At 45.5% G+C, this 16,567-nt stretch overlaps 1 protein-coding gene across 1 annotated transcript in view; it reads left to right on the forward strand.

Moving 5' to 3' along the window:
• Positions 1–11,197, forward strand: part of RIPOR3 (RIPOR family member 3) — a 138,672-nt gene extending 127,475 nt beyond the window's left edge. Inside the window, exons 17-22 of the mRNA XM_089662271.1 lie at positions 105–266; positions 1,654–1,812; positions 3,328–3,530; positions 4,625–4,708; positions 8,397–8,487; positions 9,741–11,197. Coding sequence (XP_089518397.1) covers positions 105–266; positions 1,654–1,812; positions 3,328–3,530; positions 4,625–4,708; positions 8,397–8,487; positions 9,741–9,841 — 800 coding nt within the window. The 3' untranslated portion in view covers positions 9,842–11,197. The remainder of the gene's footprint in view (positions 1–104; positions 267–1,653; positions 1,813–3,327; positions 3,531–4,624; positions 4,709–8,396; positions 8,488–9,740) is intronic.
• The last annotated feature ends 5,370 nt before the right edge of the window (positions 11,198–16,567 follow it).

Raw genomic sequence — 16,567 nt, forward strand, 5'->3', positions numbered from 1 at the left:
TTTCTTACAATTCTGTGCTGAAATGATGGCTTTGTGTATTAGTCCTGGGCATGTTTAAAAGATTACATGAGTGAGTTTTTGGTTTCTTTGCTGTCTCTTTGCAGTCTTCCCCAAGACCAAAAAGATCCGACATTTCCTGAAGCTGTGGGAGAGCTGTACGCAGCCAGATTGCATCTGGTTCTGCTCGGCGGAAGCCTTCCTTAACCGACTTAAGAAAATGTTTGTGACGAAAATCAAAGGGAAGTTCCCGGGACAGCTGGAGGCAGGTGAGGTGCTGGCCGACATTACTGAATCTGAAGAAATGCGCTGACGCGTTTTGAGGACTCAGCCTCTTCCTCAGAGCCAACCAAGTCTCTGAGGAAGAGGCTGAGTCCTCGAAACGCGTCAACCAGTTGGTCACCCAGGGTTCCATCGTTGTGGACTCAGATGCTATATGGATTGAACACCTTTGATCATTTTGATATGCCTATGTTTTATATGTCCATTGTGAGTATGATACCTACTTTTTTATAATTTCATTAAATATTTTTACAATAATGCACTAGGCCGGTGCGCCCTCTTTTTGTTTTTTCATTTGTATTCACATTCCAGGTGACCTCATGCTGGCATTTAAGCCTTTCCAATCACAAAAATGACTAAACAGATAAAAGCGGCCTGTCAGTTGGAGGTCCATAAAACCTCATAAAAATCCCCGACATACTCTGTCAGATTCCATTGATAGTAACAACAGAGCAATTACAGAGCCTTCAAATAGAATTTGTGCAGATGTCTCAAACCTGCATCCAGCACGGAGCATGCGGAGGCCGTGTCATAGGAAGTGAAGTATTTCCGTATATCGGAGGCTTGGAAATAATGGAGTCTGCAGGCGCTGAGGAGGCGGAAATGTGGTTCGTAGCGTCCGCTCTTCTCCCGGCAGATCACGTTACGTGTACCGCTCTTCCTGTGTTAGGCAGGCTCAGATTCTGAAATGGGCTGTTATAGAGCTGGCTGGACTGAAATGGGAGCGGTGCCCACGCTCGGGAAGGAGGCAGCGATCTGTCGGAATCATTATCCACTTACATCTCTTCCCCCTGTGTTTGTGCTATCGGATTTCTCAGGTGCCCCGTCTATGGTAAAGCCATTATGCAGCTCCGCAGTCTCTGATCCCAGCAGGCTCCACTCCGAGCCGTGTGTGCTGACATTTTCCAGGCTGCAAACAAATCTTCCATGTACCAGATTCAGCGCAGACTACTGATCTGTATCACGTTAACCCATTACAATCAACCCAAACCATCCATTTCTAGCTGGTGACACCAATCACCTGACAAACCTAGAATCTGTAAAGGAATCTATTAGTGACATCTGTTATTAAAGAGAATTCAAACTTCTTATGGAATTTCGCATTGTATTTATGTTAGGAACATTACAGCGGGAGGAGGAAGACTCTGGCAGAACATGGAAATGCAGCAAGTAGATTTCACCGCTGGAGTCCCCAAGCAATAATTTGCCAGAATCCACCCATGACTTGATGTCATATGTAATGAAAGTACAAGTCCCCCACATGTACTTATGGACATTGGCAGTCTCTGTGCACATGACAGGTCCTCTTTGCTTGTAACGTAGCCTGTTTTTCAGGTGAAGAGACTGTAAGTGACGTGTCTGTTTTCTTTGCAGTTTTTCGGAGGACGCTGGAGCAGATGTTCAGTTTTGGCGGGATCATGACAACAGAGGAGGTTTCGGAGAATGTTGTCTCCATCTTTCTCTTCTACGGGTACCTGCGGCGATACCATGTAGTGGATCTGGAGAAGCACTTTGCTGCACTCACTAGGGAAGGTAAACAATCACTGTATTGTATATTGTGGAAGGCAGCCAGGGCGGTAGGCTTCCAGCTCATGAAACCAGGAGGGAATTGACTACAATTACTAGAAGGGCCCTTACATTCAAAAGATTGTGGAGAGGGGGAGAGGATTTGCGCTACAAATTGCACACAGATATTGGCTATAAAGAGTTCCTGTCATGTGTTGTCAGAGAACATTAAGCCACAAAGAAGACGTTGTCACTACAGGGATTGGAGGGTCTTGTCCAATGTGGTTGCAGATTAGAATGGAGTTGTTAAAAGGGTAAGTTGACCTTTTCATGAAATATGAGAAGGTGAACTGTTTCCTGGTGGTCAACTTACTTGATATAAGTGTGGACCAAAAGATGCCAAGGGGCCTCACATAATATGCAGTGAATGTACTGCTACAGTAAGCTGTAAGAGACTGCAACCGTGATCAGGGACTGCAGAGGTGGCACAGGAGATGGTCAGGGACTGCAGAGGTGGCACAGGAGATGGTCAGGGACTGCAGAGGTGGCACAGGAGATGGTCAGGGACTGCAGAGGTGGTACAAGAGATGGTCAGGGACTGCAGAGGTGGCACAGGAGATGGTCAGGGACTACAGAGGTGGTACAAGAGATGGTCAGGGACTGCAGAGGTGGCACAGGAGATGGTCAGGGACTGCAGAGGTGGTACAAGAGATGGTCAGGGATTGCAGAGGTGGCACAGGAGATGGTCAGGGACTACAGAGGTGGTACAAGAGATGGTCAGGGACTGCAGAGATGGTACAGGACATTGTCAGGTGCTGCAGAGTTGGTACTGGAGGTATTCAGAGACTGCATACATTCTACAGGAGATGGTAAGAGACTGCAGAGGTGGTAAAGAGATTGCTAGACATACTATAGGAGATGGTCAAAGATTGCAGGCATACTACAGGAGATGGTCAGAGACTGTAGAGGAGATACAGGAGATGGTCAAAGACTGCAGAAGTGGTACAGGAGATGGTCAGGGACTGCAGAGGTGTTACAGGAGATGGTCATAGACTGGGGAGGTGGCGCAGGATGTCAGAGACTGCAGAGGTGGTAGATGAGGTGATTAGGGACAGCAGAGGTGGTACAGGAGATGATTGGAGATTGCAAAGGTAGTACAGGAGATGGCCAGAGACTAGGGAGTTGGCCTAAAAATACCCTTCCTTTACTGGATTGAGTAAGTACCAAAACAGACCGTGAGGGCTGCACAGTAAGTAACAAAGGGCTAAATAAGGCACCTGAGTGATGAACTAATATAATAAACAAGATCCCTTGGCATGATAAAGGTTGCTGGGAAGGGAAGTCTGGTTGGGAAGGGTTCTCCTAAAGAATTTTTATACCTTGTGTTCTTGTGACTCAAAAAGTGAAACCTCCAAATTGTCATCATAGTCCAATTTCTTGACATCAGAGCAGCATGGATGATGTGGTGTCTGTGGCTTGTGGCATTTGACACATTTTCTTTTTTTGTTACAAGCCTTTATCTTTCTGTTTCTCACCCTGCAGTCACACTGGTAGGGGGTCTACAACTTCCCGGGAGGCTCAAGAAGATTAAAAAACTGAAGGCGAAGCAGATCGCTCGTCTCCAGCCTCTGCCGCAGTTCCTCAAGCTGGTCGCCACCTTCCAGATAGACGAAAACCTCAAGCTGTGCAAAACCGCCGCCAGCTTCTTCTGCCGGGCGTCTTCCAACAAACATTTCAAGCAAAAGGTAAGAGCGGAGAGCTGCTGTGCTATGAAACAGGGACGGCTCCCTTGTTACAAGAGACTGCTATGCTGTTATAAACAGGAAGTGAAAAAAAAGCTTCTCAGTGAGGTCACAAATGACCATTAAAACCTGCCAGAAGCCCCAACTCTTCCCTCTCTATCATCAATGTAAAAAAGAAATGCTCCAATTACAAACAGCACCCCATATCCAAACATGACTTTGTATGAGGTCATAAAATGTGTTGGGCAGACCAAAGTATTTTGACCACTATAGGTTCTGTAGTCTCTACCTATGTAGAGGATGTTGGGTGACTGATGGCAGGACATGGGTTAGATATACAATGGTCATCCCCTCACTCCCATGATCTTCTGACAGAGATCACAGGATGGGCACCTCAGTCTTTATTATTACAGCAAAATCCATGTTATTGTAAAGTGTTTTTATGCTATATCATATATACTGTATACAGGGCTTTTTTCAGCGGGAATGCGGTCCTGACACCTCCAGCACTGAATGTATGTAATGGTCAAGGGGTGTGCTGGAGGATCTATTGTTCCTGGCTGCTAGGGGATCTATTGTCACTGAAAGGGGTCTATTTTTGTGTGAAGGTGTATTGTTGCTGGTGAGGTCTGTCGTTGTTGGTAGGTGATCTTTTGTTGCTGGAGGTCAGTTGTTGTTGGAAGGGATCTACTGTTGAGGGAGGGGTTTATTGCTGCTGGAGAGTGTATTGATGCTGGCTGTTGAGAGATCTATCGTAGCTGATGGGGGTCTATTGTTGCTGGGGTGGTATTTTGTTTTGGGGGTCCATTGTTGCTGGATGAATCTATGGGTGCTGGGGGGGGGAGTCTATTCCTGCTGGCTGCTTTTTCTTGTTATTCCCATACACATTCTTTAACACCACAAAATGATACTTGGCTCTGTATTCTCTAAAAGGAGAAGTACTGGGAGGTGGGTAAGGGATGGAACCAAGTGATGGTGCTCGGAGGTGGGTAGGAGGGCAGAGACAAGAAGTGATTCAGAAGAGGGGAGTTCCTGCACCTATTTTGTGAGAGAAAAAGTCCTGACTGTATGTGATGACTCTTCTTTTCCTCCTCCAGGCCTTGCTGTACTACACTGAACTTTTATCCGACAAAGATCCCAAACTGCAGAGATCTGCCTGTCTGGCCCTCAAACATCTCAATGTAAGTGCCCATCCCTACCGCCACATGGTGCAACACTTGGGTGAGCTGCGGATATATGGTGGAATCATTGCTAACCTATAGGTGTCATGAGGTACACATTGCAGGGCATCACAGAATCTATCTAGGGGTGGGCCCCAGGGAAATTGGGATGTCCCCAGCCCTTACTTTAAAGTGACTATGTAACTAAAACATAGCTCCCTACTGTCCCTGACTTTGAGGGACTGTCCCTGATTTCGAGGGACTGTCCCTGATTTCGAGGGACTGTCCCTGATTTCGAGGGACTGTCCCTGATTTCGAGGGACTGTCTCTGATTTCGAGGGATTGTTCTTGATTTGGAACTAAGTCCCTCTGTCCCTCTTTCCCCCTCATTTGTCCCTCATTTTGGTCTGATCTATATAGTCATATCTCAAATGCACTATTTATCTTCCAATTATTTATCTTTCCCAGTGCTAAACCTTTCATCCCGTTTTCATCCCATTTCTGCATTGGTAAATTTCAAAAGCCAGTATAAAGGACTAGTAGTGGTAAAAAAAAAACACTTGTGGGTTTATCTAATCTTTTTTTGTTGTTGTATACTTCTCCTTTGAGGGGGCGTGGCAGGGGGCGTGTCCTATGCCTGCATACTTTTGCTAATAGGTGTCCCTCGTTCCTATCACAAAACGTTGGGAGTTTTGCTAAAGTAATGATATGAACGAAATGCCCTGCAAAGGAAAAAAGTAAATACTTAGTATAATACTTCCGCCATTGATCTCTGCTGTAGTGAAGAGAAGCCCCTAACTCAGCGGTTCTCAACCTGGGGGTCGCGACCCCTTTGGGGGTCGAACGACCATTTCCCAGGGGTCGCCTAAGACCATCGGAAAACACATATTTCCGATGGTCTTAGCAACCGAGACACCACTGCTGTCTCCGGCGCTGTGTGGGCGGGATGATATGCTGCCCCTGTCACCGCCTCCTCGCCGCTGATTGGCCACCGGAATTGTAGCTCAGGAGAGGCACACAGGCGGCCAATCACCGGCGAGAAGGTGGAGCTTGGAGAGGAGGAGCCGAGCGGCAGCGCGCGGAGATCGAAGAAGATCGAGGGAGCTGCAGGAACGAGTGAAGAGAGAGGCCAGAGAAGGAAGACAGCTGACAGGTAAGTGCAAATTTTGCTGCTGCAGCCAGGTATGCAGGCTGTAGATGGGAGAGGGAGAGAGCGAGCCCAGGCTGGAGCAGGAGTCAGCAAGGTAAGTATCATTGGTGTCAGTGGGAGGGATAGTGCCCCATCATTTGTGTCACTAATACCAACGATGGGGCACTATTCCTCCCCTCACTGACACCAACGATGGGGCACTATTCCTCCCCCCACTGACACCAACGATGAGACAGTATTCCTCCCCCCACTGACACCAACGATGGGGCACTATTCCTCCCCCCACTGACACCAATGATGGGGTACTATTCCTCCCCCCACTGACACCAACGATGGGGCACTATTCCTCCCCCCACTGACACCAACGATGGGGCACTATTCCTCCCACTAACGCCAATGATGGGGCACTATTCCTCCCACTGATACCAATGATGGGGCACTATTCCTCCCACTGATACCAATGATGGGGCACTATTCCTCCCACTGACACCAATGATGGGACACTATTCCTCCCACTGATACCAATGATGGGGCACTATTCCTCCCACTGACACCAATGATGGGGCACTATTCCTCCCACTCATACCAATGATGGGGCACTATTCCTCCCACTCATACCAATGATGGGGCACTATTCCTCCCACTCATACCAATGATGGGGCACTATTCCTCCCACTCATACCAATGATGGGGCACTATTCCTTCCACTGACACCAATGATGGGGCACTATTCCTCCCACTGACACCAATGATGGGGCACTATTCCTTCCACTGATACCAATGATGGGGCACTATTCCTCCCACTGACACCAATGATGGGGCACTATTCCTCCCACTCATACCAACGATGGGGCACTATTCCTCCCACTGATACCAATGATGGGGCACTATTCCTTCCACTGACACCAATGATGGGGCACTATTCCTTCCACTGACACCAATGATGGGGCACTATTCCTCCCACTGATACTAATGATGGGGCACTATTCCTCCCACTGACACCAATGATGGGGCACTATTCCTCCCACTGACATCAATGATGGGGCACTATTCCTCCCACTGACACCAATGATGGGGCACTATTCCTCCCACTGACACCAATGATGGGGCACTATTCCTCCCACTGACACCAATGATGGGGCACTATTCCTCCCACTGATACTAATGATGGGGCACTATTCCTCCCACTGACACCAATGATGGGGCACTATTCCTCCCACTGATACCAATGATGGGGCACTATTCCCCCCACTGATACCAATGATGGGGCACTATTCCCCCCACTGACACCAATGATGGGACACTATTCCTCCCACTGACATGAATGATGGGACACTATTCCTCCCACTGACACCAATGATGGGACACTATTCCTCCCACTGACGCCAATGATGGGACACTATTCCTCCCACTGACACCAATGATGGGACACTATTCCTCCCACTGACAGCAATGATGGGACACTATTCCTCCCACTGACGCCAATGATGGGGCACTATTCCTCCCACTGACGCCAATGATGAGGCACTATTCCTCCCACTGACGCCAATGATTGGGCACTATTCCTCCCACTGACGCCAATGATTGGGCACTATTCCTCCCACTGACGCCAATGATGGAGCACTATTCCTCCCACTGACACCAATGATGGGGCACTATTCCTCCCACTGACACCAATGATGGGGCACTATTCCTCCCACTGACACCAATGATGGGACACTATTCCTCCCACTGACACCAATGATGGGGCACTATTCCTCCCACTGATACCAACGATGGGACACTATTCATCCCACTGACATCAGTGATGGGGCGCTAGTCCTCCCACTGCAAAATTACAGTTATGAAGTAGCAACGAAAATAATTTTATGGTTGGGGGTCACCACAACATGAGGAACTGTATTAAGGGGTCGCGGCATTAGAAAGGTTGAGAACCACTGCCCTAACTGAAGAATCTTCAGAATCCAACACCTCTGGGAGTGCCGGATTCTCTGTTTCCTGCACATGGTGGATTGACTTGCGGGAACATTCATGGCTACTGTGTCCTATAGTGGCATAAAGGCCAATGGGAGCAATCACTGAGCCCGGCAGGGGAACAAGACACAGGTACACCCAGAAGTATGTAGAGATACCCTCAGACGCCCTCACAGCCTATTTATGCCTTTATCCTGGAGGTCACTCTCCTTTGTATTGAATGACTTCAGACTGATCTGCAGTATACACATAAATATCACAGAAGTGATTGCTCTTGTCACAAATGTATGCACTTATCTGAGATTTTTCCCATGTTTGTTGGCCAAGGTCATTTATTATGGTCCTTTGTACATCATAAGCAGATTCAAAGACACTTGATAGAAAATATCTAAAGGAAATGCTGTTCACGTCCCTGTCAGCCAATCACATTATCTCTTTAACTCTGCCTGGCTGAGAAACATCAGTTGAAGAATCTCATTGGTTGTTTGGGGCAGTAGAATGGTCCTTCAGACATTCAGTCAGTCCTGTTATACCGGATGCCTGGTATAGACTACTGACGACAAATGACGACTATCTGTCTTGCAGGGGACGGCCAGCATTGACCAGATTGCCTGTTTGTGTCAGTCGGAAGTGGAGGAGGTCAGGAACACCGCCAGGGAGACCATTGTGTCCTTTGGTAAGTCAACAAAATGAAACATCAGAGATATGAGAAGATGTTCTTAAACCCATACTGGAATTGTTTGCATCAGCTCCACCCAAAACCATTTCCTGCTTTGGGAGATGCTGAAGAGTAAAGTCATATAATTCTATCTATCTATCTATCTATCTATCTATCTATCTATCTATCTATCTATCCCTCCCATATCTATCTATCTATCTATCTATCTATCTATCTATCTATCTATCTATCTATCTATCCCTCCCATATCTATCTATCTATCTATCTATCTATCTATCTATCTATCTATCTATCCCTCCCATATCTATCTATCTATCTATCTATCTATCTATCTATCTATCTATCTATCTATCTATTATCTATCTATCTATCTATTTATCTCTCTATCTATCTATCTATCTATCTATCTATCTATCCCTCCCATATCTATCTATCTATCTATCTATCTATCTATCTATCCCTCCCATATCTATCTATCTATCTATCTATCTATCTATCTATCTATTATCTATCTATCTATCTATCTATCTATCTATCTATCTATCTATCTATCATCTATCTATTTATCTCTCTATCTATCTATCCCTCCCATATCTATCTATCTATCTATCTATCTATCTATCTATCTATCTATCTATCTATCTATCTATCTATCATCTTCATTATCTATCTATTTATCTATCTCATATCTGGGGGATGCTACGTTGGAGAGGTCTATTGAGTCCTCATGCACACGGGACGTTTTTACGTTAACTCTTAGAGAGTTTTAACAAACCGTTTCTTCAAAAGAAAGAAAAAAAATTGGAGAGACAGATTAGCTATCAGTGAAAAAAGAGCATATAAATGGCCTGGAGCTTGTTATTTACCTGTAAAAGCCTCCAAATGCCCTCTGAAAAGTGATTCAACCACGATAAATCTGCTTAAAGCCTTCTGTCCACACTGCACTTACATAAGCTGAAGATGGTATGACCAAGGCCTTAGTGTCCTGGCTCATGGTCCTTGCATGAAACATAATAAAGAAAATAATTGTACTTTAGCTGGTTGTTGGAGTAGAAAAGGTTCTTCAACCAGAAGCAGAAGAAGTGTCCATATATACATTTTTTCTGAATTACGCCCCCTGTAGGATACCAGCAGTAATCACATTTTCCCCTTTAGGCAGCCAGAGCGGTGTGCTGCACCAACACTTCTTCTTCCAGACATAGGACGTTGAATGATGTTCTACAAGTTTCTAACTAGAGATCTTGTTTCAGGTCAAAGAGGGCGGCAGGTCTTCAGGAAGACGGACAAGATCTGCCGTGAGCTCCAGGAGACGTTGACGCTGGATGGGGAGATAGAGATCACTGTGTTCTGAAAGAGGCTGCATATACATTTCTCTGCACTTTGTATATTGTCACTCCACACTCGCTGCACAAATATTTTATTTTTCCACACAAATTGGACTTCTAAGACATTTTGGGTTTGGAAGGTATATCCTGATGAGGCTCTCCATTTCCTCCCACGTGCTCCATATCTGGCCAAGGTCTATCCACTCTTGGTGCATGGGAAATGTGATGACTTTGTGTCACACCCCTGCTGGACTATTTCTGTTTCTGTAATGAAGAGGTGGCATCCGCTAAGCCCCCCCCGCCATGACAACGCCAGAGGAAAGTTACCTGCCTATCTGTTGTTCTGACACCCATGGGCTCAAGTCACAAAGACCTAAAGAGGAACTTAAGTTTGATTATTTACAGCTGATGACTTTTAAAAATCAGGTACTTGCCAGTGTTTTGGGTCCAGCATTGGTTCTTCTTACTGCTGCAGGTCCCCAGCACCACCATCTTGGATACAAGAGTCAGCTGTGGCTTCCTGAGGAACCACAGCCAACACCCCACTGTGCATGTGCAACCTTGCCTAGCACTTTCTGAATGGTCCTGCAGCCTCCTGGGATCTGTGATGTGTCCCAGGAGGCTGCAGGAGGGGAGAGGACAGTGCAAGGAACACTAGCGCTCGCCTAAGTGAGGATTGATGAAGTGGGAGTGGGTACCAAGAAAAATCGGTACTCGCTCCCCCCTCAGAAAAAAAAACTGAGGGACAGTGCAACCCAACAGGACTTCACTTATTAAGTGAAGGTCCACTTTAAAGCTGAACTCCAGGCTGAGGGCTAAATACAAAGATGGATTACATGTAACGGCGCCACAAGGAAATTCACACATTCAGAGCTGCTTTGATGTGCGTCTTCTATATCTGCCTGGAGTTCAGCTTTAACAAAAGAATAAGGATCGTTATTTTCGTCTCTTTGGAATCTCATTGGACTGTAGAACGAGGCACTTTTTTTTAACAAAACCAAGGATCCTTCTCCTGGCATGTTATCTTTGTGACTTGAGCCTGACATCCATTCTATGTGTGTAGTAGTGAGTAAGGGGGGGGAGAACAGTCTCACTCAGCGGTTCATGTAGCAGTGTTGGACGCCTCCGGTGAGATGTGGACGTTCGCTCTGCTGAAGCTGCTGGACTGTGTACATGACAGGGTTTGTTTTTTTTTTTGTTTTCTTTTTTTAAGTGACACTTTAAAGAACTTCTGTAAATAATGTTAAGGAGAGGAATTCCTGAGCGAGCCGTGAATAGGCATTCAGATCTGTACATTCTATATATAGTTGTGTATATGAAAACGATACATTCCGTATTTTACTTGTGTACACAAGGAGGAAATAAAAGCCTAAATGTTCTCATTGGAGTTGTCCTGTTTGGATCTGTTATCTGTTTAAAAGCAATTGGTGCACATCAGAGATTCAAGTCCTGTATGGTTATTGGGGAATATAATGAAATGATTTGCTCATATTTATATTGAACAACAGGAGCATGTTTTCCAGTGGTAAGGCTCAACCTACATGTTCCACTACGCCTGAGGCCTCATTCACTATAGTGTACACCCGTATGAGGGCTGCATCTGCCCGCACGGGGATATACAAGTGTTCCCTCACAGGCACATAACACCTGTGCCTCCCTGTGCGGGCAGACACAGCTTTTGCACGGGTTTGGAAGAAGCTTTAAAGAGTAACTCCACTTTTGTTGAGGGAAAAACCCCTCACCTCTGGGTGATCTGTGTACATTGTAGGGATTTTAATAACCTTTGTTGCAGATTCCTACCTTTTGTTCTTCTGAAGGAATACAGTATCTGTTTAGCTGTTTGTTTCTCTGTGTCCATGTGCTGAGTGACTCTGTATGGGAGTGGTGTTATAATGATCAATCTGCTGCACCTGAGAAAAGTGTCAGGTTCTGCATCCGTTTGGGAGTATTTCACCACTAATGACATCTGTGTTACAGGGGATGCCAAAAATGTTACTTGTATCTTAGTGCAGACTTCTGGGAAAATCAGTGAGCCAAACACAGAAGCAGGAAATGACATTTATACTTATATTTCTATAGACCGTCTGTGTCCAGAGCGCCTCCAGGTGGCCATATTGCATTTTACAGAAAATTACAGCGCTGCTGATTGAAAAGGAAAGGTCATTTTTAATAACATCCAATTACAATATGGCCTGAGTCGCCATTAGATACACTATATTAATATTTGTTTTATTTCCTAATTTTGTTTTTTCCCCACAAAAGTGGAGTTAACCTTTAAGGAGATTGTACAATCAGATTAGATAAGTGGGGTGATTTTAAGAGGGAAATTGTCCTCATAATTCTTGTATTTCCGGGACATAGAGAAATCTTCCCAAAAGGGACACATGGAACTACAAAAAAACCGTCCCCAATGGTTTGAAACTGAGGTTTGTTTTTTTTGATTGTTTGGAGTTCCAGGATTTGCCTTTCCTGATGATGCCACACCAATACTGGCCACCAGGTGGAAGCACAACACAGCCAAAGATCATAGAGGACTGAGATGTAAGATTCTGGGTTGCACAAAGCTGACAATTATGTATTTTGTTTCCATCTTTCCCTAGAAAAGTGACCTCTGGGATCAGGTTGCTATAGGAAACGTTCCTGCAGTGTTTAACGAAATATTAGGAGTAACTCTTCTCCATATCATTATAAACAAAGTCAATGAGAGCCAGCGCATCAATTGTCCGGAAGAAGCTTTATTTGACAAGGTGTTGAGCTACAAGCCAGATGGTAAACTTGCTGCCATTTTTCAATAAGTGTCATCCTCCAATAATCTATATATACCTCTCATGAAGGATTAAAAACAACTCTCCTCAGATGTCGTTTGGCTCAGGTTGTCAGTACACATAAAGTTGCCTGGATTTTTTTTTTTGAAGACCTGGGTTTGAATCCTGGAGCCAGAATGAGTACCGAAATGGGGGTGTTGGCTATAGTGATGATGATGATGATAACGACTGTCAGCACTAATTGATCATTTTATTAAAGTGTTGGTTGGTTGGTAAACTCCTGAGCCACAATCTAGAAGAGAAGAAAGAATTCTAAGTCTCGTTTCTCAGTTTTGGAGTCATTTTATATATTAGTCTGGAGTTATTAACAACCAATCTTCGAACGTCAACACTGAATATTACCCAAACCAGGACTTCTCGATGGTGAAGTGGTTTAGCAGCTTTTGAAGTTGCCGGTTCGAAGCTTGGGCCATCTGCTTACATTTGTAGGTGTCAGTGATCACATTTACACTTACTAAGGCTTGAGTGAGAAGCCCCTTGCTCAATGCCCTGGATGGCTTAGAGGTCTAGGGTGAAACCTACAACTCTGTAGAGATATTTAAGTTGCTGGTTCAATTCTTGGTTTGTCTTTTTGAATTTGTGGAAAATTTAACTCTTGAAATAGACAAACCAAGATTTGTTCTCCTATTTGAATTTGTAGGTGTCAGTGATCACATTTACACTTACAAAGGCTTGAGTGAGAAGCACCTTGCGCAATGCCCTGGATGGCTTTGAGGTCTAGTGTGAAGCCCACGACGCTGCAGAGATATTTAAGTTGCTGGTTCAATTCTTGGTTTGTCTTTTTGAATTTGTGGCGAATGTAACTCTTGAAATAGGAGAACAAATCTTGGTTTGGCTATTTGAATTTGTAGGAGTCAGTGATCATATGTCACTTGTTAAGCTCACTTCTCAAAGGCCTGGCTGGCCCAGAGGTTTGGCAACTACCACTGACTCACTGGAAGTTTTGGAGTTGTGGGTTCAAGTCTAGCTCTATATCTGTTTTGATTCCAGTCCATGGATAAAGAGCTGGCCAGCTCAGGGGTTTAACAGACTGCCTCTAACACAGCAGTGATTTTAGAGGAGCTGGTTCGAATCCTAAGTCATCTTTTTGGATTTGTGAATACATTTTACTCCTGAAATAGGAGAATGAACACCTCAGTGATTGAGCAGAGGCGAGTAGCTCAGTGGATAAGAGTGTTGACCAGGGCGCTGTAGACTCCGGTTCAAATCCACACAAGCGCTGTAGACCCTGAGTGCAATTCCAAGAGAGCGCTGAAAACCCACAATGTGTGTTCACAAAGCACTGTAGACGCCAAGTGTGAAACCATGAAAAGTGCTGCAGACCCCGGGGGCAAATCTGTGACACACAGTAGACTCGAGCTCAAATCCCTGAGTGAAAGCTTGGAGGCCATGGACAACCCACCAGTCTGCTCCAGTCCCAGGTCCCCACAGGCCTGTAACATGTGTGGGCATCACATTAGGTTGTGGACACCCCGCCTCTTCGGTCCACGGTCTGTGACATCACTGCAACATATATAAATACAATGGGCTGTCTTACCGGGGCAGCCCATTCAAAAAGCAGGGACTTAGGTTTTTATTGCCCTCACCATACACATATATACTTACTGCACAGTACCTGAACCCCCCCTGCTGGTGGGATAGAGTAGTGGGCCTCAAACATCTCCCACTGCCCTGTTCCACCAACAGGTACAGGTACTGTGCAGCACCCAGGACACACACAAGGCTTTTCCTCCAAGGGATTCGAACTCCAGTCTGCAGCACACCAGGCAGAGTTCTTACCCTCTGAGCTATCCCCTTCTGCTCGAACCCAATCCTTCCCATTCTCCTATTTCAGAAATCACAATGCACATACTTAACAACCACCAAACAATTAAGTATATAAGTATGAAACCCATTCACAAAAAACACACAGCAGCCACAACTCACCCAAAATTTGAAAAAGAAAGTAACACCTGAAACAAGCATCACCGATGTCGATTAAAGGGGTCTTCCTGGAGACCTGTGTTACATAGGATGGTGACCCTAAGAAATTCCATCTCCAATGTCGATTAGGGGGGGTCTTCCTGAGGACCTGTGTTACATAGGATGGTGACCCTAAGAAATTCCATCTCCAATGTCGATTAGGGGGGGGTCTTCCTGAGGACCTGTGTTACATAGGATGGTGACCCTAAGAAATTCCATCTCCAATGTCGATTAGGGGGGTCTTCCTGGAGACCTGTGTTACATAGGATGGTGACCCTAAGAAATTCCATCTCCAATGTCAATTAGGGGGGGGTCTTCCTGAGGACCTGTGTTACATAGGATGGTGACCCTAAGAAATTCGATCTCCAATGTCGATTAGGGGGGGTCTGCGGTTCAATAACCCAAGCTGGTGGTTCGGCTCTAAATTTGGAGATCTGGAAACTAATCTCTGTCTGTAAAAGATTCCCCTTGTAGCTTCTCTCCTGCTCCCCTGTGGTTCAAAACCAGCAACAGACTGGCCATCCAGCTCTGCTTCCGGGAGACCTGTGTTACATGGGATGGTGACCCCAAGAAATTCCCATCTCACAATGGGGGGAGTTGACACCGCAGTGGTGTTGGAATCCCTTGTTCTGGCTCTGCAACAGACTCGGGTTTTATTATCATTTAGATTTAAGGGGGCAGCAAAAGACACGTTCTACTAATTTACAAAGGACACAGCTTCTTGTAAAGCTGCAAACACAGATGCATTGGTAATAATGTCAGCTTGTCACACTTAAAATGTACGTATAGCCAAAAGTTTATTTTTTAGTTTTTGGAAGGGTTAAACCCCCCCTTTTTTTTTTTGCTGTGTACCATAAGGGAAATGTCCCCTCACTTCCTGTCCCAGGGACACAACAGGAAGTTAGAGGAACTCTCCCAATGTGAGGGGAATTCCCCCGGGAACAGGTGTCCCCATTGGAAGAATCACCCTCACCTTTTGTTCTGGGGAAAACTCTCAAATTTGGGATTTCACCTCACTTTCCTGCTCGATGACAAGGGTCGGCAGGACAAAGAGAGGGTTGAATCCACCCAATGGGGACACAGACAACAATACAAATGTGGGGGTCTAACCGGGAAGGTTATCTAAAACTGAAAAAAAAAGTATTTTTAGATAAACTGCATCTCCAGGCAAAACCTAACAAACCCAAAAAATCAGTTTATCCCCGGGATCTCCACACTTTTCAGTACCGGCGGCCATATTGTATATTTTCCAAATATTTGCAGGATGAGAAAAGATCTTAGAAGTCAATGAATAATAAATGAATGGATACGTTTACTTGGACCTTTTCTGGAATCAGCCAGATATCAGTCAGAACAAAGAGAAAGGGCTTCAGTAAAACAAAGCAAAGCCCCCCTTACATCAGAGTCTGCCTCAGGAGTCCCAATCAGAGCCCCCTTATATCAGGGTCCCCATTAGAGCCACCCATACATCAGTGTCATCCTCAAAGTATCCCTTATGTCAGAGTCTCCTTCTTACACTAGGGTTCCACTCAGAGCCGCCTTACATCAAGGTCCCTATTAGAGTCACCCATATATTAGGTCCCCCCTCAGAGCCTCCCTTACATCAGAGTCTGCCTCAGGAGTCCCAATCAGAGCCCCCTTATATCAGGGTCCCCATTAGAGCCACCCATACATCAGGGTCATCCTCAAAACCTCCCTTATGCCAGAATACCCTGCTTACATTAGGGTTCTACTCAGAGCCCCCTTACATCAAGATCCCTATTAGAGTCGCCCATATATTAGGTTCCCGCTCAGAACCTCCCTTACATCAAAGTTCCCCTTTTACTTCAGAGTCCTCATTAGAGACACGCATACATCAGAGACCCACTCTTACATTAGGATCCCCATTAGAGCACCATATACTAGGGCCCCCTCAGAGCCTCCCTTACATCAGAGTCCCCGTCTTACAAAGGGATCTCCATTAGA

The sequence above is a fragment of the Staurois parvus genome, unplaced genomic scaffold (assembly GCF_062004578.1).
Source record: "Staurois parvus isolate SC_StPar_1 unplaced genomic scaffold, SC_StPar_1.0 ptg001451l, whole genome shotgun sequence".
Taxonomy (NCBI): Eukaryota; Metazoa; Chordata; class Amphibia; order Anura; family Ranidae; genus Staurois; species Staurois parvus.